Below are 19,180 nucleotides of genomic sequence, written 5' to 3' on the forward strand. Positions count from 1 at the left end.
AACTTACGGTTTACACCGTGCTTTGTTTCCACAGTAACTGCACTTATGAATATGCTTGTATGCGTCACTCGGTCGCTTCTTATTGTTTCGGTGCCTTCTCAATTGTGTAATGAATGTTTTCTTCAGCGCTCTTTGGGGCTCTTCCTTGTTTTGTACGTACTGCGTTCACAGTCAGTTCACGCGATTACGTGGGTGGCGTGATGACGCGATACGCAACTCCGCCTCCCATGGCCATGGAGGTGCACTCTATTACAGTATATGGACAAAAAAGAGGTTCCAGTTATGACCATTACGCGTAGAATTTCGAAATGAAACCTGCCTAACTTTTGTAAGTAAGCTGTAAGGAATAGGCCTGCGAAATTTCAGCCTTCCACCTACACGGGAAGTTGGAGAATTAGTGATGAGTGAGTCAGTCAGTCAGTGAGTGAGTCAGTGAGGGCTTTGCCTTTTATTAGTATAGATATATAAATACATATATTTTGTAAAAAGGAACAGACTCGACACACGTAAAAAGGTTTGGGGCAGCCACCCGTATAATATTCCTGGCTGCAAAAGATTTTTTCAAATAGCATAGAGCTGTTGACAATACTGAGTCCAAAACGGAACTGACAAGGGTTGGAAAAGATGGTGGCTTTAAGGGATCAGACCGGAAGTGATGTAGGGGAACTGGAAGTGATGTCCTTCTGACGTCAGCCTGTGTGCCAGAAGTGACCTTCTTCTGTGTGCCAGAACCGGAAGTGACCTTCATCTGGGTGCCAGAACCGGCATCGTCAGCACTGAATCAGATAGGTTTTCCCGCGGCTGGTCTGTAGAGATAACAGGAGAAGGTTTAGTGCACCCCGCCACCCCCTGGCCTGGCATGGAATTACCTTTGCTTGGTCCGTACAACGTCCCCTTACCCGCACGTGTGTGACAATATGTATGTATTGTGGAAAGCCAGCCCCCGGACACAGACACCCCAGATCCCAACAGGGCTGTGGAGAACTCCATCTCCCATGGAGCCCTGCGGGAGGCTGAGGCACTGCTCCAACCGAGGGGGGCGGCCATCCAGCGTCCAGGTGGAGGTATTGTACCGACCAAGGGCTGCTCCCCCTGAATATATAGTGACAGGGGGTCCAAGCCGGGCATATATATATATATATATATATATATATATATATATATATATATATATATATATATATATATATATATATATTTTCATTGGTGTTGGTATGAAGGAACCTTAGTCACGTTTCTTCACACATTTCTGCTGAATAATTTGTTGGCTGAAAGCCCTCAGTGTTTGTGTGTCAGAAAGAGGATGTGCAGCATTGTCCATAATGGCACTCAGTTTTGTTTTCATTCTCTGCTCCTCTACGACCTCCAGGGGGTCTAAATGTATCCCATAATTGAGCCTGCACTTTTAATTAGCCTTTTAATTTAGTGGGCCTCTCTTGAAGTGATGTTACGAGCCCAGCACACCACAGCACTGGTAGTCACTGAGCTGTAGAAGATGTGAAGGATGTCACTGGTCATATTACAGGAACACAGATTTTAAGGAAAAGGATCCTGTTCTGCCGTTTCTTATATAGTTCCTGTCATTAATGAGGACCCCCAAGTACATGTAGCATTGGAACACCTTCACATCCACTTCCTGAATGGTGACCGGACATAAAGGCTCTTTGGTGTGGCAAAAGTCAATAAGCAGTTCCTTGGTTTTGCTGATGTTAAGATACAGACAATTATGACAATTAGCTAGATAGATAGATAGATAGATAGATAGATAGATAGATAGATAGATAGATAGATAGATAGATAGATAGATAGATAGATAGATAGATAGATAGATAGATAGATAGATAGATAGATAGATAAATACTTTATTAATCCCAAGGTGAAATTCACATACTCCAGCAGCAGCATACTGATACAAAAAACAGTATTAAATTAAAGAGTGATAAAGATGCAGGTAAAAATATGCAATAACTTTGAATAATGTTAACGTTTACCGCCCCCCCCCCCCGGGTGGAATGGAAGAGTCGCATAGTTTAGGGGAGGAACGATCTCCTCAGTCTGTCAGTGGAGCAGGACAGTGACAACAGTCTGTCGCTGAAGCTGCTCCTCTGTCTGGAGATGATACTGTTTAGTGGATGCAGTTGATTCTCCATAATTGATAGGAGCCTGTCGCTCTGCCATGGATGTCAAATTGTCCAGCTCCATGCTTACAATAGAGCCTTCTTTCCTCACCAGTTTGTCCAGGCGTGAGGCGTCCTTTTTCTTAATGCTGCCTCCCCAGCACACCACCGCGTAGAAGAGGGCGCTCGCCACAACCATCTGATAGAACATCTGCAGCATTTTGATTTGCATACTGAAATTTGCTAAATTCTGGGAGGATTCAGGTTGGGGCTGTAGGTACGCTCATGTCTGTTAAAATTCACGTTGATTGAGATTTATAAAGGGAAATATGTGGAACCTTGCTTATGCACAGTTTTATGCATATGAATTTTTTCATCAATACACACATTTCTGTTTTTGTCCGTACGCCATGTTTTAGTGTGAATTCTATGCACAGCGTTATACACGAGGCTCCTAGTGTTATATATATAGTCTGTGGTGTATGAGTGAAGAACCTTGTGGTGTTCCAGTGTTACTCACATCTATATCTGAGATACAGTCCTTCAGCAGATGTCACAAACTATGGTCTGTCCAACAGAGAGCCCTGTGAAACCTTCCAAGCGGGTAAATACACTTTATAGCCATCCTATGTGCTGTTTTGTCCATTTATTTGTAACACACATTACCAAATTAATTTCTATTGCGGAGTAATAATGTTTGCTTCAGAAATTACTAATGTGGATTTAAATTTTTTTATTTTTCAGTTTGTTTTGGATTAGAATCTTTTTGTTTAATGAATGGAATTAAATGTTTTAACACTAATGTGCCACCACTGTGTAAGTCTAGTATTTAGCAAGATTCATTGTCTATTCCCAACTTTGCTGCAATAAGTATTAAATGAACCTTTAAAATGAATATATTCCATATGTACGCTATATAAGAGTTTATTTAACACTGACATTTATAAATACAATAAGAAGAGAAAAGGGCCAGGAGCCAGGTCAATGTTTATGTAGTTACTATCCATTAGTACAATTTCTGAGTACTACTATTGGAGTAAATGTGATTTTGACTGCTGTTGTTCTTTAAAATTTTTTCTCTAAGTGAGCAGGTCAGCAAGCGTCAGTCCCAGATTGACCGACTCTATGTCTCCCTCAAAGACCTGGTAGAAGAGCGCAAAGGAAAGTTGGAACAACAGTATTGGCTCTACCAGTTGAACCGCGAGGTAGATGAACTAGAGCATTGGATTGCGGAGCGTGAAGTGGTGGCTGGATCCCCGGAGCTTGGCCAGGACTGTGAACACGTCTTAGTAAGTTGAAGGGGCAGAAATGGGGTTAATAGCTATGGGGACAACTTAATAATGAAGAGGAATGGGAGACTGACATGGCTTTAAAAGTGTTTAATCAAGAAAGAGTAGGTGGAGAATGGGCCTAAAAACTAGCCCCTCATTGTCTGTGTGAGAGTTTGTTTACATGTTTACTCCATGTCTGCTCCTTTTTTCTAAAATATTTAGATTTTTTTCCTGTCACATGCCACATGTTTGTGTGTATTAGGTTAATCAACTGATCTAATCTGGTCTAGTATGATAGGGTGTTGGTGTGTGTATGAGCGTGCCTTCTGTTTGACTGGTTTGGGCATTTTGCCCCAGGCTACCCAAATAGGCTCTGTCTACGTATGACCTTAAAATTGTAATTCGAGGAATGGATGCATAGATAGAATGAATGGATGAGATTAGTTGATCTGAGCTGCTTTGGTAAATTACTGAGTGTGTCCATACATTCAAGAATATTTCAAATGTATATGGAGTATGAGAAGGAATTTTATTTTTAAATATTTTTCTGTATTTTTAATATATTATTATATATATATTGTGAGAAGCAGCCCAGACACAGCGTCAGCCTTTCACAGAAGCTCCTTCTCTTCCCTTTTTTTTAAATAAACATTTTCATAAACTTTCTTTTTTAATAAATATTTTTAATTAATAGTGTTAAGAATTGGCCTCCGGCTTGTTACTATAATTTTTTTAAATAGATTTTTGAATTGAAGATAAGCTGTTGTTATTGCAGACCGAAGATTTGGCCCAACTCACATGTTTTTTTGAACTTGAGAGACGACGCAGGGTGAGCATTGTGGATCTTAGAGTACCTTATGCCTACAACATCTGAATATGTAAGAAACTCTGAGGAATATAAAAAGGGTCATATTAAATATTCACGTGCTTCGCTGGTAGCACTACGACCACTAACGCCAAAGGGACTATTGCTCACACCTTATCAGATGAGCAGCCCATTAAATGTTGGAGGAGGTGAAGCTTCAGAGCGCAAATAAACATAAGGTGTAAAAGTTTCAAAACTGGCTTACCTCCATGTGCTGGGAATATTTCATCTCTTTTTAAGTCAAACGAACTGTCACATCTGTTGGCGAATTACAGCACGTTTAGGCACTGTGGCATTTTTGTTACTGCGGCGAACCAACTTAAACCCGCGATGTATACACATTCTCAGTGTTAAATAAGAGAAATATTGATCTAAAAAAAACATCCCCATTGTTTTCTCAATTCCGGGAGATGTCAATGAGTGCGTAGTGGCAGTGCTTCTCAAAAAAAGTGTGGGCTGAGTGATAAAGAGCTTGGCTGATGTCACTAGGAAGCATTCAGCTTGCAGTAAGACTGTAGGAGTTCTGCTGTAAAGGCTCAGTGTCTGAGGGCCTTTGTAATTCAGTAATTGTGGCTTTGTGCCTGGCCACCAGTGGTTACCACAGTGCAAATGCCTGAAGTAGGTCTGATCATTATGTGACTCTATGACAAACATTTGGCGTAGTCAGCAGGATTTCAGGTACCCATGGCTCATAGTTATTTTAAAGTAAAATGCATATTGAGTAAGATGAAGAAATAACTGTCTGTAGAGGAGCAGAATGTCAGCATTCCTGTAAAGCTATTGATTGGTAGGTGGCATCCTCTTTTCTACTCAGAATATATGGCCAGATATTCTAATTGAGTGATCCCCTCAAAACATAGTACAAGCAGTACAAAGTTTGCAGTTAAATGATAAGAAAAAACAAGTGAAGACAGCAGCTGGTCAAATTGGCTGGGTGCTGCTCACAGCAACAAACAATTTAGATAACGTTTTTCAAATACATTTCCCACTTTTCGCTACTGTTGGTTTTATTGTGTTTTATTAATTTTGCTTTTTTGCAATAGCAAGTTTGTATTGTTTGGTTGAGCCAAGGTATAGTGTTAAGAACACCTAGAGGGAATGATTGTCATAATCCCACAGGGGTTAGTGGCTAAGAAGGGACACCTTCAGAAAGAAGCAGCATGGTGACTGGGTCCCAGCTTTGGTAAGTGGCACTGGTATAGAGTGACGCTCAAGTCTGAAGGCAACCATTTGGTCTGTTTATATCAGGCTAGTAAGGGTGTTTGCTTCTGGCTGCTGCACATGTCTGAATACTGAAGTCTGATTTTGCATGAGGCGGCTGTCCACATGCAAGTATGCTGTACACATTGGGCGTTATAAAGCTGATATATTTAGCATTCATGCACAAAATATAGTTAACTATTAAGTACATAGCACTGGTGAAGCAAAATAACAAATAAGAGGGACTTCCATGGCAATACAGAGTGGAATAATCGACTTTAAGGAGAAAAATTTCCACTAAAGATGGTTAAAAAAGATAAAGCATTCAGTGGAGTCTTTGTGAATCCTAAATGCTTTTAGGCAATAAAGTAAAATGTGGTATATTCTGCCAAGTTAGTGAGAAAGGAGCCCTCTTTAAAAAGTGACTGTATCCAGCAGGGGGGTGTCAGCTCCCTTGTTAGAGTGTGTTCTTTTGTAATTGCGGTGTGTTACATAACCTGAATCTGTATAGGTATAATATAAAAAGGCAATACCCCTCCCTTAGTGATATGGAGGTAAGAAATCACATAGGAGAAATAACTTAGCTTTGTTTAATGACGGCTTATGATGGAAGTCATGACAAGAACCTAGTTCGAGAGTGGGGGTCCGATGTGTAGAGTCTGCCATTTTCATCACTGCGTTGGAAGGATTTTCCAGATTGGATGATGGTATCTCCCATCCGTCCGTCGGCTTCAAAGGTGTGCCGGGCAATGTTCCAAGGCTTTATACTCTTTCTTCATGTGCAGGCCCCCACTTAGGTGAATCATGCCATTCCAAACAAGGCAAAAGAGGATACAGTTTCCTGCTGACTTTGACATACAAAAATAGTATACAATGGCCCTCAGTGTGACTGCCCATTTCGCAGTTGTCCCTAACTGTCTTGTCTTAAAATGCTTGCCTAGCAGTTCTTATATGGTGAACCCCTGTGCTAGATCTGGCTCTGTGTCAACTGTGCATGTGAGTAGAAAAAGGCAGATTTATCTATATATATAATTCACTAAGCCGCTGCCAGGGCAAGCAAGACACCCATGGAAGCATGCAGGACGCAGCCATGCCCACCAACTCTAAGACCATTGGATATGACGATAACTCTCAGAGCCACGCCCACCAACTTGGACGCGACAACACAGAAAAAACAGCGTCACTTATGTTCGTCTGTGCTAGAGTCCACATGCACTTCTCAGCCACGTTGACTGTTCATAGAGGCATGTTTCTCGTGGATGTGAATCGCTATATGCAGCGCGTAAAACAGTTTGCGAGGGGTATCCCATGGGATCCTTAAAACAATCCTTTAAAACTGAGGTTAAAACACAATGAAGGAAGCAGTCTTTAAAAACCAATAAGCCCTATGCCTCTGTTTCATTAGCGTCTCACCTGCTTCAGGCCCTGCAACAGTCGAGACGCTCTCTTAGCAGCTGACCTTCTCTGTGCCTGACTCCACTACTGTCAGTCGCCTGATTAAAAATGGCCTTTTCAAGGGGAGCTATGGACCCGCTATACCACAGGAACACATTGCCTTCGAGCCTGCTCTTGCTCACTCTAACGTACCGGCTTTCTCTCTCTCTCCTCACTTGCTTGCGCACTGGACAGGGGAGAAATGCCCGCAGCACGACTCCACCTGGAAACCGTTTCAGCCACACTTCCATGCCCCTCGCTACGCTGTGAGTGCCGTGATTATTTATTTAAAAATAGCCTTTTGAAGGGGAGCTGTAGACCCGCTATACTACAGGAACACCTGTGACATTGCCTTCACATTGTTTTCCTTTTATTTCTGATCCCGTCGAGGAGATCAGACACCCAGGCAAACAACACTGAGTAATCAATAGCTGCAACTACTTTGCCCGCCCCACCTCCTCACCTGAGTCGGTTTCATCTGTGTTTCCCAAACTCGGTCCTGGTGAACCCCTATGGCTGCAGGGTTTTGTTCCAACCGGATTCCTAATCATTACTTCCGGTGAAACTCATCATGGGATAAGCCTGTTTTTCAAACGCAGCCATGTAGCATATTAGTCTACCTGGATATAATAATCCGAGATGAATGTGCGCCCCCGCGCTGAGTGAAAAGCCAATGTATATTGAGTCTACAAAACATGATCAGCAAGTCTTTGATAGGCTGAAACAAAATGATGAAAGAACGGGCGCATTTTTTTCACACAAGCTGTGTGTGTGGGTGGGTGTTAGTTAGTTAATTAGTTACTCGAAGGATTTCAAGATTTAATATGCACAAGCGCTAACACTGCAAAAACAGCCCAAACCAGAAAAGACGGCTGGCAAAAAGTGGCCGACAAATTGAATGCGTGTGCATTGTACTTACTGAAAGCAGCGTTACGGATTTTGCAAATGTTCATTTTTTTTCCTCCTTTTAGACAACTGTGTCTTTCCAGAAGTGTTCAGCCATCAATAAATAATTACGTGGCGTATGCCTGCAGGAACACGTGCAGCGAGCGAGAGACACACACACACATACAGGTGCGCGCGTGAAAGAGAAAGTGCTGGACACATAAGAATAATAATACTTCGTTACATTAATATAGCGGTGTCCTCAGTATTCAAAGCACTATCCACACAGGGAGGAACTGGGAAGCAAACCCACAATCTTCCACAGTCTCCTTACTGCAAAGCAGCAGCACTACCATTATGCCACAAGGCAGTTAAAGAATGCACTGGGCTCGATTTTGTTTTCACTTCTGTTTACAGCGATCGGGTCGTAGCGTGCATTATTGCAATGTTACTTTTCTTGGTGGCTTATTACATTACGGATGTTTCACATGTTCATTTTTTCCCCTGTGCTTAAAAGACATTAAAAAAGTGTTTCTCAACTGTGACTCCAGAACATCTCAGTACGCAAGCTATATTAAGCGTCAACAACGAAGACTCGCTACACCTTAATCTACAAGTAACTTTCACCAGTGTGGCCTTCTTCGTCACAGACGATCCCGCTTTCAGTCACGGACAATTATATGTTGCTCTCTCTAGAGGTCTATCTTTTCATTCACTCACAGTCGTATCCTCAAACCCACGCCATTTGAACAACTGTGTCGTTCAGGAAGTGTTCACCCATCATTACATAATTATGCGGCATATGCTACGCCGCGGGTTGGTTAGTAAAATATATTTGCACAGAGCACAGTCACATATTAAACTTATACACTTATTACAGTGACTTTAATAAAACTAAGAAGAAAATAGATGATAATTCTTTGCAGTACCTGAAACCGGAACTGATATATAAAAAGTCTTCCAAGAGAAACTACACAGCTTTAGATGTAGTAAAACCTTTATATCTACAAACAAAATGTTCATTCTAATATTGGCTTATATGTGTTTAGATTTCTCATGCTGAGCTTTTTCCTGCTTGCTTGTGTTGATAAACTAGACTGGTTTTTAACAAATTGTTCTGTGATGTAAGTGATGGTTTTGAAGGTAATTACACCTCATAAGTATGATTCCTCCCTTTTGTAATGATTCCTCTTTCAGTGATTACATATGGCAAATACAACTAGAACTTAAATTAAAAGGATGTGGAATGATTGTACATTTCTGCACAGCACTTAGTCACTGGATACTGGGTAGGACAGAGAAAACAAAATTAAGGGGCAGCGTGCTGAGCAAATGCAGATTGGCTCCCATTGAGACTAAGCTGCAGTTTTTTAATTATGAGAATAAATTATTCCTATTAAAGAAAGAAGATAGAGAGAGAGAGAGGAACAGCGGATTGGTACACTTTAATCTCTTTGAATTTTAATGGCCAAGTGGGGATTCACAAAACTGTGAGAAAAAAGATTAATTCATATGCTGCTTTAATAAGGGCTTGTTCAGACATTCCCATATCCAAAGGGATTTTCCAGACAGTGGATATCAGCAAAGGCTGCTTCATGAAATGGGAAAATCCCCAGAGGTCTTCTGAAATTATTAAAAGGATTAGCCTATTTTCTTTCTTTAATATGAAGAAATTCTTTTTTGGGAGGTTATCTTTAACTCTTGGGCCCTGGCACCTTGGTCAGGGCGATTTCCTGCTTTGCTCCCAGGGTTTCTGAGATGGGCTTTAGGTCCTGCAACCCCGAAATGGATACAATACAATACAATACAGTTTATTTTTGTATAGCCCAAAAATCACACAGGAAGTGTCGCAATGGGCTTTAACAGGCCCTGCCTCTTGACAGCCCCCCAGCCTTGACTTTCTAAGAAGACAAGGAAAAATTCCCAAAAAAATCTTGTACAAAAAAATGGAAGAAACCTTGGGAAAGGCAGTTCAAAGAGAGACCCCCTTTCCAGGTAGGTTGGGTGTGCAGTGGGTGTCAAAAGAAGGGGGTCAATCCAATACAATACACAGAACAGAACAAATCCTCAATACAGTATAAAAATAAAAAGGTTTTTTTTTTAGAAGTTAAAAAAAAATAAAAATTTTAGAAGTACGGAGCAGAATTTAACAGTACATGATATCGCATAATAAGATTTGGATATTTTTAGAGTCCTGGAGACCTCATCCATCAAGCTGCCTCCCCCATTTGGCCATTCCACAGCTGAAACAGCGCTGGGCCAGCCAATCCGCTGAAAGGACCCCTCTTTCCCACGATTCCTGCGATCCTCCGTCAGGGATGACTTTACCTTAGGCAGGTAAAACAACTTGGCAAGCTGGAGAACGTTATGGCATGTGATCTTTAGTTCTAAAAACGGTGGGCTCTCCTTCTGTCAATGTTCAGTAGTCTCACCACTATATTTATTTGATTCAGGCTCCCACTATTATAATTTTGGCATTGGAACCCTTCTTTCCTTTTTAGACATGAAGCATTTGATATCTAGCCATTCATAGAATATTTCTGTTTTTGTTGTTTACGTTATTGTTACCTACTGGCCAGAATTGTTCCTTCAGGATAATGAAAAAATATTCACTCATACATTCATTTTATAAACAAACTTCTCCATTGAAGGCTCTTAGAGAAGCAGAGCCTCTTGTGACAGCAGCAAACACAAGGCACATACCAGCCTTTGATGGCACACCAGCCCCTCCCAGGGCATATACTTGTAAGCATACTCCCTTTGCGACCAATTTAGAACTGGAGTGCCTGAAGAAAACCCCCAATAACATAAGTGAGATCCAGCCGGGAATCAGACCCTGATACCTGGAGCTCAGAAGAAGCAGCAGCGCAAGCCACCGTGCCAACAATTATTAATTTGTAGGCATACAATATTACAAAATATCCATCAATACTTAATGACCCTGAGTTAAAGAAGGAAAATAATAGTGTCATCAGTCAAGGATGGGACAGGAGTCAAGATGAATTGTTGGGGTGCCAATCAGGCCACTCCATTTACCCTTATAATAAATTTACTCAAAGTAACAAGTACTCGATGATACAGTAAAGAAACAAAAGCACAGTGTAGTCATTGGCTGTATCTTAAATGCCCTGGAGAGCAGTTAGGCTTCAGAGTCGGAGCTCCGTAGGGCAGGTAGCTCATCTCCCGAAGGAGACGCCATCTTCTCGGACAAAAGAATCGGCGATCGTGCCACCTGGTGTCCTGGGGTGGTAGTGCTTACCTGTGACGAGCCTGGAATGTGACCCTCCAATGCGCATGCGTGACAAAAGTAACAAATTTGAAACAAAGAATTAAAGAAAAACATAAATAAATTTACCAAAATTCATTTGCCTTTAAATGTGACTATTATTTTCAGACAGAGATTAAAGAATAAGTTTGGTATTGTTACCAGTCGAAGTTATTTCTTCACAATCATGGTATATATCAGTTTGCTGCATAAAATTGTCTTCTAAAATGAAGTATTTTTTATATACAGTACATTTAAAAAAAAGTTTGCCTGTTCTTGCATCTTACAGTAGGGCTACATGTTACCCCTCACTTATACATGATAAAAAAATTCTTAAACTTACCAATTATGTCCATTTTCTAAGCCAAAAATGTAATCCGTGTCTTGAGATCACACTCATATTACAAAACAGTGCATCAAGGAAGGAAAAAGCCATTTTCAAAGGGGACCGACTGTGAGCCTCATGTCTTCTCCAACTTCCCCATTTGTCTTACTCTGCGGCATCCTTGCTCTCTCTGCTCTTTTGACAAACAATAATAACAAAAAAAGTCACAATTATGATATTCTAACACTATAAGGAAGACTCTGCCTGCTCCGGCTGGATTGATAAAGCATGTGTGAGTTTCAGTGAGAGAATATGGAGCTCGTGTAGCAGGCAATGAAGTGACAAGAACTGAACAGACATTAAAGGCATGGTTTACGGAAAAGTCGCCCCCACCACATTTCGCCTTCCACAATTTGGCCCCTGTAGATAATGAGTAGGTTACAGAAATGTAAATAATGCACCTAATTTTTTATTGTAATTTATTTTGGTTTAATAAATGCACATGTTAAAATTGTCAAAAAATTAAACATGCCCTTTGCAGGCAGAACGTTTTTCACAAACCCAGATTCCCTGTCCTCTTTGAAAACACGTAAATGTGGTTGTCATCATCTACCAGTTTTCTTTTGCCCCTTATTGATGGAATTGTTTTTGCCATTGCAAATATTTATAATATTATATGACGCGGTGCGCAGCGTGGCAGCATATACTGTATATTGATATTGCACTGTCTGCGACGCGCTGCTGGTTCTTCAGCACCGCTGATTCCCAAGCTCCAAAAACAGCAAACACGAGCTGTGTAACGGCCATAGTGTGTTCGGACACATTAAATTGAGTAACGGTGGTGACAGAAGAACTACGCGAAATCCAGTAACTCTAGTTCTATGGAATGCTTTTTCGATATTTAAAATAAAATAAATTTTTAAAGAAGTTTAAACGACCCAGGTAGATGATAGGAAAAATATCTGGAGGAAAATGTGAGGAGCGAAATGTGGGGGGGGGGGCAACTTTTCCAGATCCCTAAAAGCATACGTCAGGTGCTTGAATGAGAGAAGGCAGGTATGGCATATCGGTGCATACTGACCCACATCAGCAGGAACAATCCCTGGAAAGGGCACCAGTTCATCGCAGTGCGAACACACACACACACATATTCACTATAAGTTTAACAACACCATTTTATTCATATTTAATCAGGTTGACGTTAAGTAAACTTCAGTCCAGATGTTTTAACATAGATAAATTGGGCTGTCATTCCTGCCTCACAATGCCAGGTTGTACACAGGGTCTGCTTGTATTAACAGATTGATTGGCATCAGGGTCAAAAACATTGTGCTTCATTGTTTTATTCCTATGTCATCCACAAGAGTGACTCATCATGTATAAAAAAAAAAAAGAAATTGATTATTGCGTTGTGTTGTGGCGCTTCAGTCTGCCTTTTTCTGATTTGATTTTTTATTTTTTTGTTTGTTTTGATCATGTGAGTGCATGGCTTTTATTAAAAAGCACAATTCAGTGTAATCAGTTCAGTTTAAATGTATTGAATGTGTTGTGGAAATCAGAGGGTGCACCAGCTCCCCAAACCCGACACAGACAGACACAAGGCACAAGTCCAGCACAACACAGGCTTTTATTCAGCTCTGGGAAACTCTTCCTAATAATTTCCCACCTGCACAGCACAGTTTCAAAAGCACAAAGCAGTACACAGCACTCTGTCTTTGCCTTCTTTCTCTCCTTCCACCTCCACTCCTCATCCAGCAAGCGTCGTCCCTTTTCCTCCCTACACTGACTCCCGGAGTCATGGCAGGCAACACTTTTTAAGTAATCCCAGGAAGCACTTCCGGTGTCCCGAAGGTTTGGCCCAGGAGCGCTTACCGGTATGGCTGGAGCCCCACAAAGTAGGGATCCCCAGTCCATGCAGCAGCCCCTGGCGGCAGCTACAGAACCCAACAGGGCTGAGTCAAAGAACTCCAATTCCCATGATGCCCTGTAGGAAACCATGGCACCACTGCAACCAAGGGGGGCTGCCATCCAGCACTTCTAAAGAAGCTTCCTTCCTCCATCCTTCCACCTCATGGTACAAGTAAACTCCTATGTGCTCTTTTCACAATGCTGCCACTTGCCATGCATCTTCTTTCAGTTTGTCTGTGTAAAATAATAATAATAATAATAATACTTTGCATTTATATAGCGCTTTTCTCACTACTCAAAGCGCTCAGCAATTGCAGGTTAAGGGCCTTGCTTAAGGGCCCAACAGAGCAGAGTCTCTATTGGCATTTTACGGGATTCGAACCGGCAACCTTCCGATTACCAGTGCAGATCCTTAGCCTCAGAGCCACCACTCCGCCCACGCAGGTTCGGTGTTGGGTTGTCACAGCTCACAAATGAGCAAGAAACTTAACCTTACCTTGAGAAAATAGGCCCAAGAATCTGTGATAAAATGATTATTTCTTGTTTCCTTCTGTTATCATAAAGATGCCTCATAAACACGGAAGACACGTTTTCATAAGTCGAAATCATTGCTGTTATTTGGTAGATCTTAAGGCTTTTTCTATCATGTATGGATGCATAGTGCCCCATTGTAAGATGCAAGAGCAGAGAAAGTATTTTTAAAGTTTATAAAAACCCCAGTTTAGAATACAATTTTTGTAGTGTAAGAACACTAGGGGTCATTGTCGCCCTGTTAAACCCAACAGACAGACGCAGACACCGGTTGAAAGCACTCAGAAGTATTTTTAATTCTTCCTCTTTCTAAGCAGTGCCTCCAAAGCACTCCAGCCGTAATAGACAGGCAATACAATACAATAAATAAACACAATAATTCTCTCCTCCTCCTCCCAGCAAGCTCTGTCACACTCGTCCCGACTCCGGTTCACTTGCTGGGTCTCCAACATTCCTTTATATAGCCCTTGACCTGGAAGTGCTTCTGTCCTTCCATCCACGTGACTAGTCAGCACGTCAGCACAGATGGAGAACTTGTAATTTCTTCAACCCGGAAGTACTTCCTTGCTTCCGTCCCCGGGACTTTGAAGTACTTCCAGGCTATGTAACCAGTAGGGATCCCCAGTCTCCCTGTAGCGTGTCCTGGCGGCACCCACGCTACCCAGCAGGACTGTGTTGCTGAACTCCAAGTCCTATAGTGACCTACAGGCATCCGGGGCACCGCTACATTCCAGGGAAGCTGCCATCTATCATCTTGGGGGAGGCAGTGTCCTTGATCAGTTGCCTTCCCCAATCTTTCCATTCCAGGGGCATCCCAGCTGGGTTGAACTACTGGCCGTGTCCCACAGTAGCAAATTGATGTACAATAGTAAAGCAGTTTTGAGAATATAATTCTTAAACCTGAATCATCCAGTTCAGGGTCATCAGGAAACCAGAACCTATTGTGGTATCATTACACACAAGGCTGGGACCAGCCCAGGATGAGATGACAGTTCATCATAGGGCCTTACTTACACACACACACACTATTAAGGGGCCATTTTAGACTGTCCATTTAAAGCATTGCAAACATTTTTGGGAAGATTCAGTGGAGTAAAACTCCACACAGTCTTGAGATGAGCACATAAAAGCCACATAAACTGTGACCAGCGTGCTGAATCTGCGTAGAAGCAGCACTAAACAATGTGTAACCATCCTGTCCATTAAGCAGATACACGGTCTTTATTTTGTATAATGTCCCTTTATAAGAAATATCAATTCCAAAGAGCGTTTCTGTAATGGATGTCATGCTAAGGTGCTTTAGCATCAGCAGCCATACCACCTGCGCTTCAGAACTTTTCATCCATCAGAAGCGAAGCATGTTAGCGCCCGGCCAGTACTTGGAATGGAGACCATCTAGGAAAAGCTAGGGATGCTGCTGGAGAAGGTGTTGGGTAAATCCAGCAGGGGGTGCTTACCCAGTGGTTTGTGTGTGGATCTCAATGTCCCAGTGCAGTGAAAATTGTGCCATCCTTCCTGACGCTCTGTGGTTATTAAAGATCCCTGGGCATCATTCATTAAGAGTAGGGAATTTGAATAGTATGTGAATTTCCCCTTGGGATTAATAAAGTTATCTATCTATCTATCTATCTATCTATCTATCTATCTATCTATCTATCTATCTATCTATCTATCTATCTATCTATCTATCTATCTATCTATCTATCTATCTATCTATCTATCTAGGGTGTATCCCGATGTCCTGGCTAAATTGCCCATCATGGCCTTGTCCAATGTGGTTTCCTGATCATCCCCTGTATCTGATTGGCTATCTCCCACTCCCCATCACTAACCAATAGCTAATGTGTGGTGAGTGTACTGGTGCAAGTATGGCTGCCATCGCATCATCCAGGTGAACGCTGCACATTGGTGGTTTTTGCACTGGTTTGGCTAGAAAGTATTATAAAATGTCAATAGTTATTTAATTAAAATAGTGGTTGAAATGAAAACCTTCAGCCACTGTGGCACCTCTGTTGTAAGGTAATTAGAGTGTCATTTGAAGAAAACACTAGCATCAGTTGTAGATTAAAAATTGTTACGACTGCATGCAGAAACCTCAAAACTAAAAAAAAAACGGCTTAGCATACTGCACTATGATAAATAATGCCATTACTGGGTAACATTTGGAGAAAAACTAGCGCTTATATTTCAATTTTTATTTCTGAAAATGGTCATATTATGTTTAATGGACTGGACAATTTGTTCTTTATTATTGAATGATTCATAAATGTGCTATTAGTTAGCCAGTTTCTCAACACGCTTTACATTCGGGAGCCAAGCTTGGCGAAGTGGGCAGGAGGCAGTTGCAGTGCTACCCCTCCTCCATCTTTTAATGACTCTTCTCTTCCCGAGTCGTATTCCGTGCAGAAATCCCATTTGATCAGTAGCTGAGCTCTAGAGGAGAATATCCTCAGCGGGAAGGCACTGGAACACCACTCAGTCCATGGAGGCCTACCGTGATTACAGGTTTTCACTGCAACTAATCTCTTAATCGGAGGCGGATGTCAGTCTCTTATCTAACTGTCGGCTTAATTACATGACTCATTTCCAGGTTATTGCACTCCCTGCAAGAATGACAAATACACACAAGTTCTTCTTTTTAGCCAAAAAACAATTTAGTCAACATGAGCCATGTTCAAAACATGTTACTATCTTCTTTAATTTTCCATCATATTAACTTCTTATTTTGTGAGAGATCTGATCGGGGCATACTAATGTGCAGACCCAATAAATTAGGGATTTGCAGGAGATTCTTGAAAGGAAGAGATTAAGGACACTGACTGGGACCAAGCTTTTCTTTGCCAGAATGCTTTGGAGGTGGCAGGGCAGTGTCCTAGCACCAAATTCAAAATCCCTTTTCCAAAAGAGAGTATTTATAACACAGTCAGAGGGACTCTTGGAATAAATAATAAAAGGTCATTAAATGACGAAACATCCTGGTACATCAAAGGCATAATATACATTGCTGTCATACCGTACAATTTTATTCCTTTACAACTTCATCACCCGACTCTTTGCATAGGTCTCCCTTTCCTTCTGTGGCATCTTGAAGCTGAGTGACGTTATCTCCTGTCACAAACTCGACCAAGAGCCATAGCAAGGTTTGGGGCAGCCACCCATATTGTTTCCTGGCTGCAAAATTGCAAAAATGATAGCATTGAGGTGCACAATTCAGAGTCCAAAATAGAACTAAAGGGATAGGGATAAGTGGCGGCTTTTAAAGGCCAATACAGGAAATGACATCGGGGGGATCAGAACCGGAAGGGTCTTTGTCCATAGGCTCAGACCCAGAAGTGACCTCAAAGGGGTCGGAAGCAGGCTTGACGACCAGGTGGGATTTCCCATGAACGATCTGTAAATAAGCAAGAAAAAGAGTCAGTGCACTCTGCTACATCCCGGTCTGGCTCGGAATCACCCTCATTCAAGACCTTTAGCTGCCTCCCATGCACACGTGTGTGACACTCCTTATTGTGTCCTGGCCCTGGATTTGCCCCACTGTGTGCCAAGCCTAATGAAGGGCCAATTCAACAAAGACCACTTGAAATGTCCTTTTCAGTACACAGTAGCAGTTCTGTACCTAAAGTAGGTCATTCAGCATTCTCATGGACACTGTTACTGATGATGAGCCCCACCACCCTAAAGAGGGACCTTAGTTTTTGGCCACTTGAGCCTATTGTCTTACTCTTTATGCTATTATCTAGTGATGTTGATTGCCTGATAATGTGTATAATATTAAACATCTCTCTATTATAATAAAAAAAATCTTGGGTTGATACCTGATCTTCTTGGAAGACACTTTCACGTCCCATGAGAGACACTTTAACATCAAATGAGACAAGGCAGTGAGACAAAAGGACAGCTGCTGGACAGGCTTTTAAATGATTGACACGCAGCATGACAAGCAGAACATGCAGCTCAACAGCAGCAGCAGAAAGCCAGCAGCTGATCCAACCACATCTCCTTAGCGTGCATTCAAAAGCAGAGATGCAACGTGGCTGGAGCATAGTGTGCCGCCCCCCGGTTGGGGTTGGGCAAGCAAAGTGAGTACTGTATGTGAACGAAAGACCTGTGTGTGTGTATGGAGCAGCCCGCTCTGCTCATGTTCAGCCACAGCCACTAGATGGCGCATGCATGCACATTTACATTTTGTCAGCACTTGCATGCACCTCACTTCTCACTATGAAAGACCTGCATGCAGCAAACATCACCCCGCAATAACGACTTTCTGCTAATGACACAGATGAAGAGACACAACATTGAAAGGAAGCAAATGCCACACCTCAACAACGTGCAAGTGAAACACCTCAGCAATGAAGGGCAAGGCTTGGAGTTTTCACTAAAAACATTGTCTATCTTAAGGTATTTTCTCGAGACAAAGATTAATAGGACTCACATGCCAGCGATACAGCTAAGATATGGTATCGCCGATGTCTTCTTACAAAATCAAGCACAGGTGGGTCCATGTCCTCTGCACTGGGTCATTTTTAAGTGTTAACTGTTGCCTCCCCAAGTTCACGAAAATAGTAAAACTACTATGGAGTCTTCAAGTTGTTTTTTCTTCTGAAGACCACATGCAGCCTAGTAATTTATATTTATGTAGTAAATATCATGTTCACAAAGATTACCCCTCACACTCGTCAATGTTAAACAGTAACTTCATCAGTGCAAAAAATGCTGAGCAGCTAAGGGGGCATGGAACAAAGAACTAACAGTAGAAACAAAATACAGAGGAATAAAAGAGGACATTATAGGGAAAAAAACTAAAACTAGAAGAGAATCCATTCACCTTCGGTGTCAATGACTGTTTCCTTATAAAAATGCAAGTTGCATTGTCTAAGGACCCTTCAAGTTTCATAAGATATCATCATACAGAACTTGTAATGTGGCAGATGAGTGCTTGCCAACTTGCTGCTGTGGCCTACAGGGGGCATGCTGCACCACTTCTCCCAACACACAACTGACTACTCCTGAAAATGCTGAGTCTTGACCAGTGATAGCCCATTCATCTTTTACTTTCTCCCTCACTTTGTACTCCAAGTTGCCTGGCTGAGGTTGTGGACTCACTTTGGACCTGGGAGCACTTCCACCACATCCACGCTGTATTCAGGAAGCAGTTCTGGTTCAGGTGGAATTTACGTATCTTCTTGTTCCCAGTAGCTCAATGAAGTGATACCCAGGGTCCCTGTGGGTGTCCAACAGGGAACTCCACCTGAGGGATGCTGCCATCCAGTATAATAAGGGAACACATGGCACCAGGAACCATTTTCCCAATTTCCATCTCTTATATTGGCATCCCAGCTGGGTACAGATGCACTGATCATTCCAACTGGGATACCAGCC

At 42.0% G+C, this 19,180-nt stretch overlaps 1 protein-coding gene across 1 annotated transcript in view; it reads left to right on the forward strand.

Annotated features, from left to right (window-relative positions):
• The window catches only part of LOC114647794 (spectrin beta chain, non-erythrocytic 4-like), a 432,215-nt gene that overhangs the window by 328,578 nt on the left and 84,457 nt on the right, over positions 1-19,180 (forward strand). The window contains exon 26 of the mRNA XM_028796437.2: positions 3,202-3,406. Within this exon, the coding sequence (XP_028652270.1) occupies positions 3,202-3,406 (205 nt within the window). The remainder of the gene's footprint in view (positions 1-3,201; positions 3,407-19,180) is intronic.

The sequence above is a fragment of the Erpetoichthys calabaricus genome, chromosome 1 (genome assembly GCF_900747795.2).
Source record: "Erpetoichthys calabaricus chromosome 1, fErpCal1.3, whole genome shotgun sequence".
Lineage (NCBI taxonomy): Eukaryota > Metazoa > Chordata > Cladistia > Polypteriformes > Polypteridae > Erpetoichthys > Erpetoichthys calabaricus.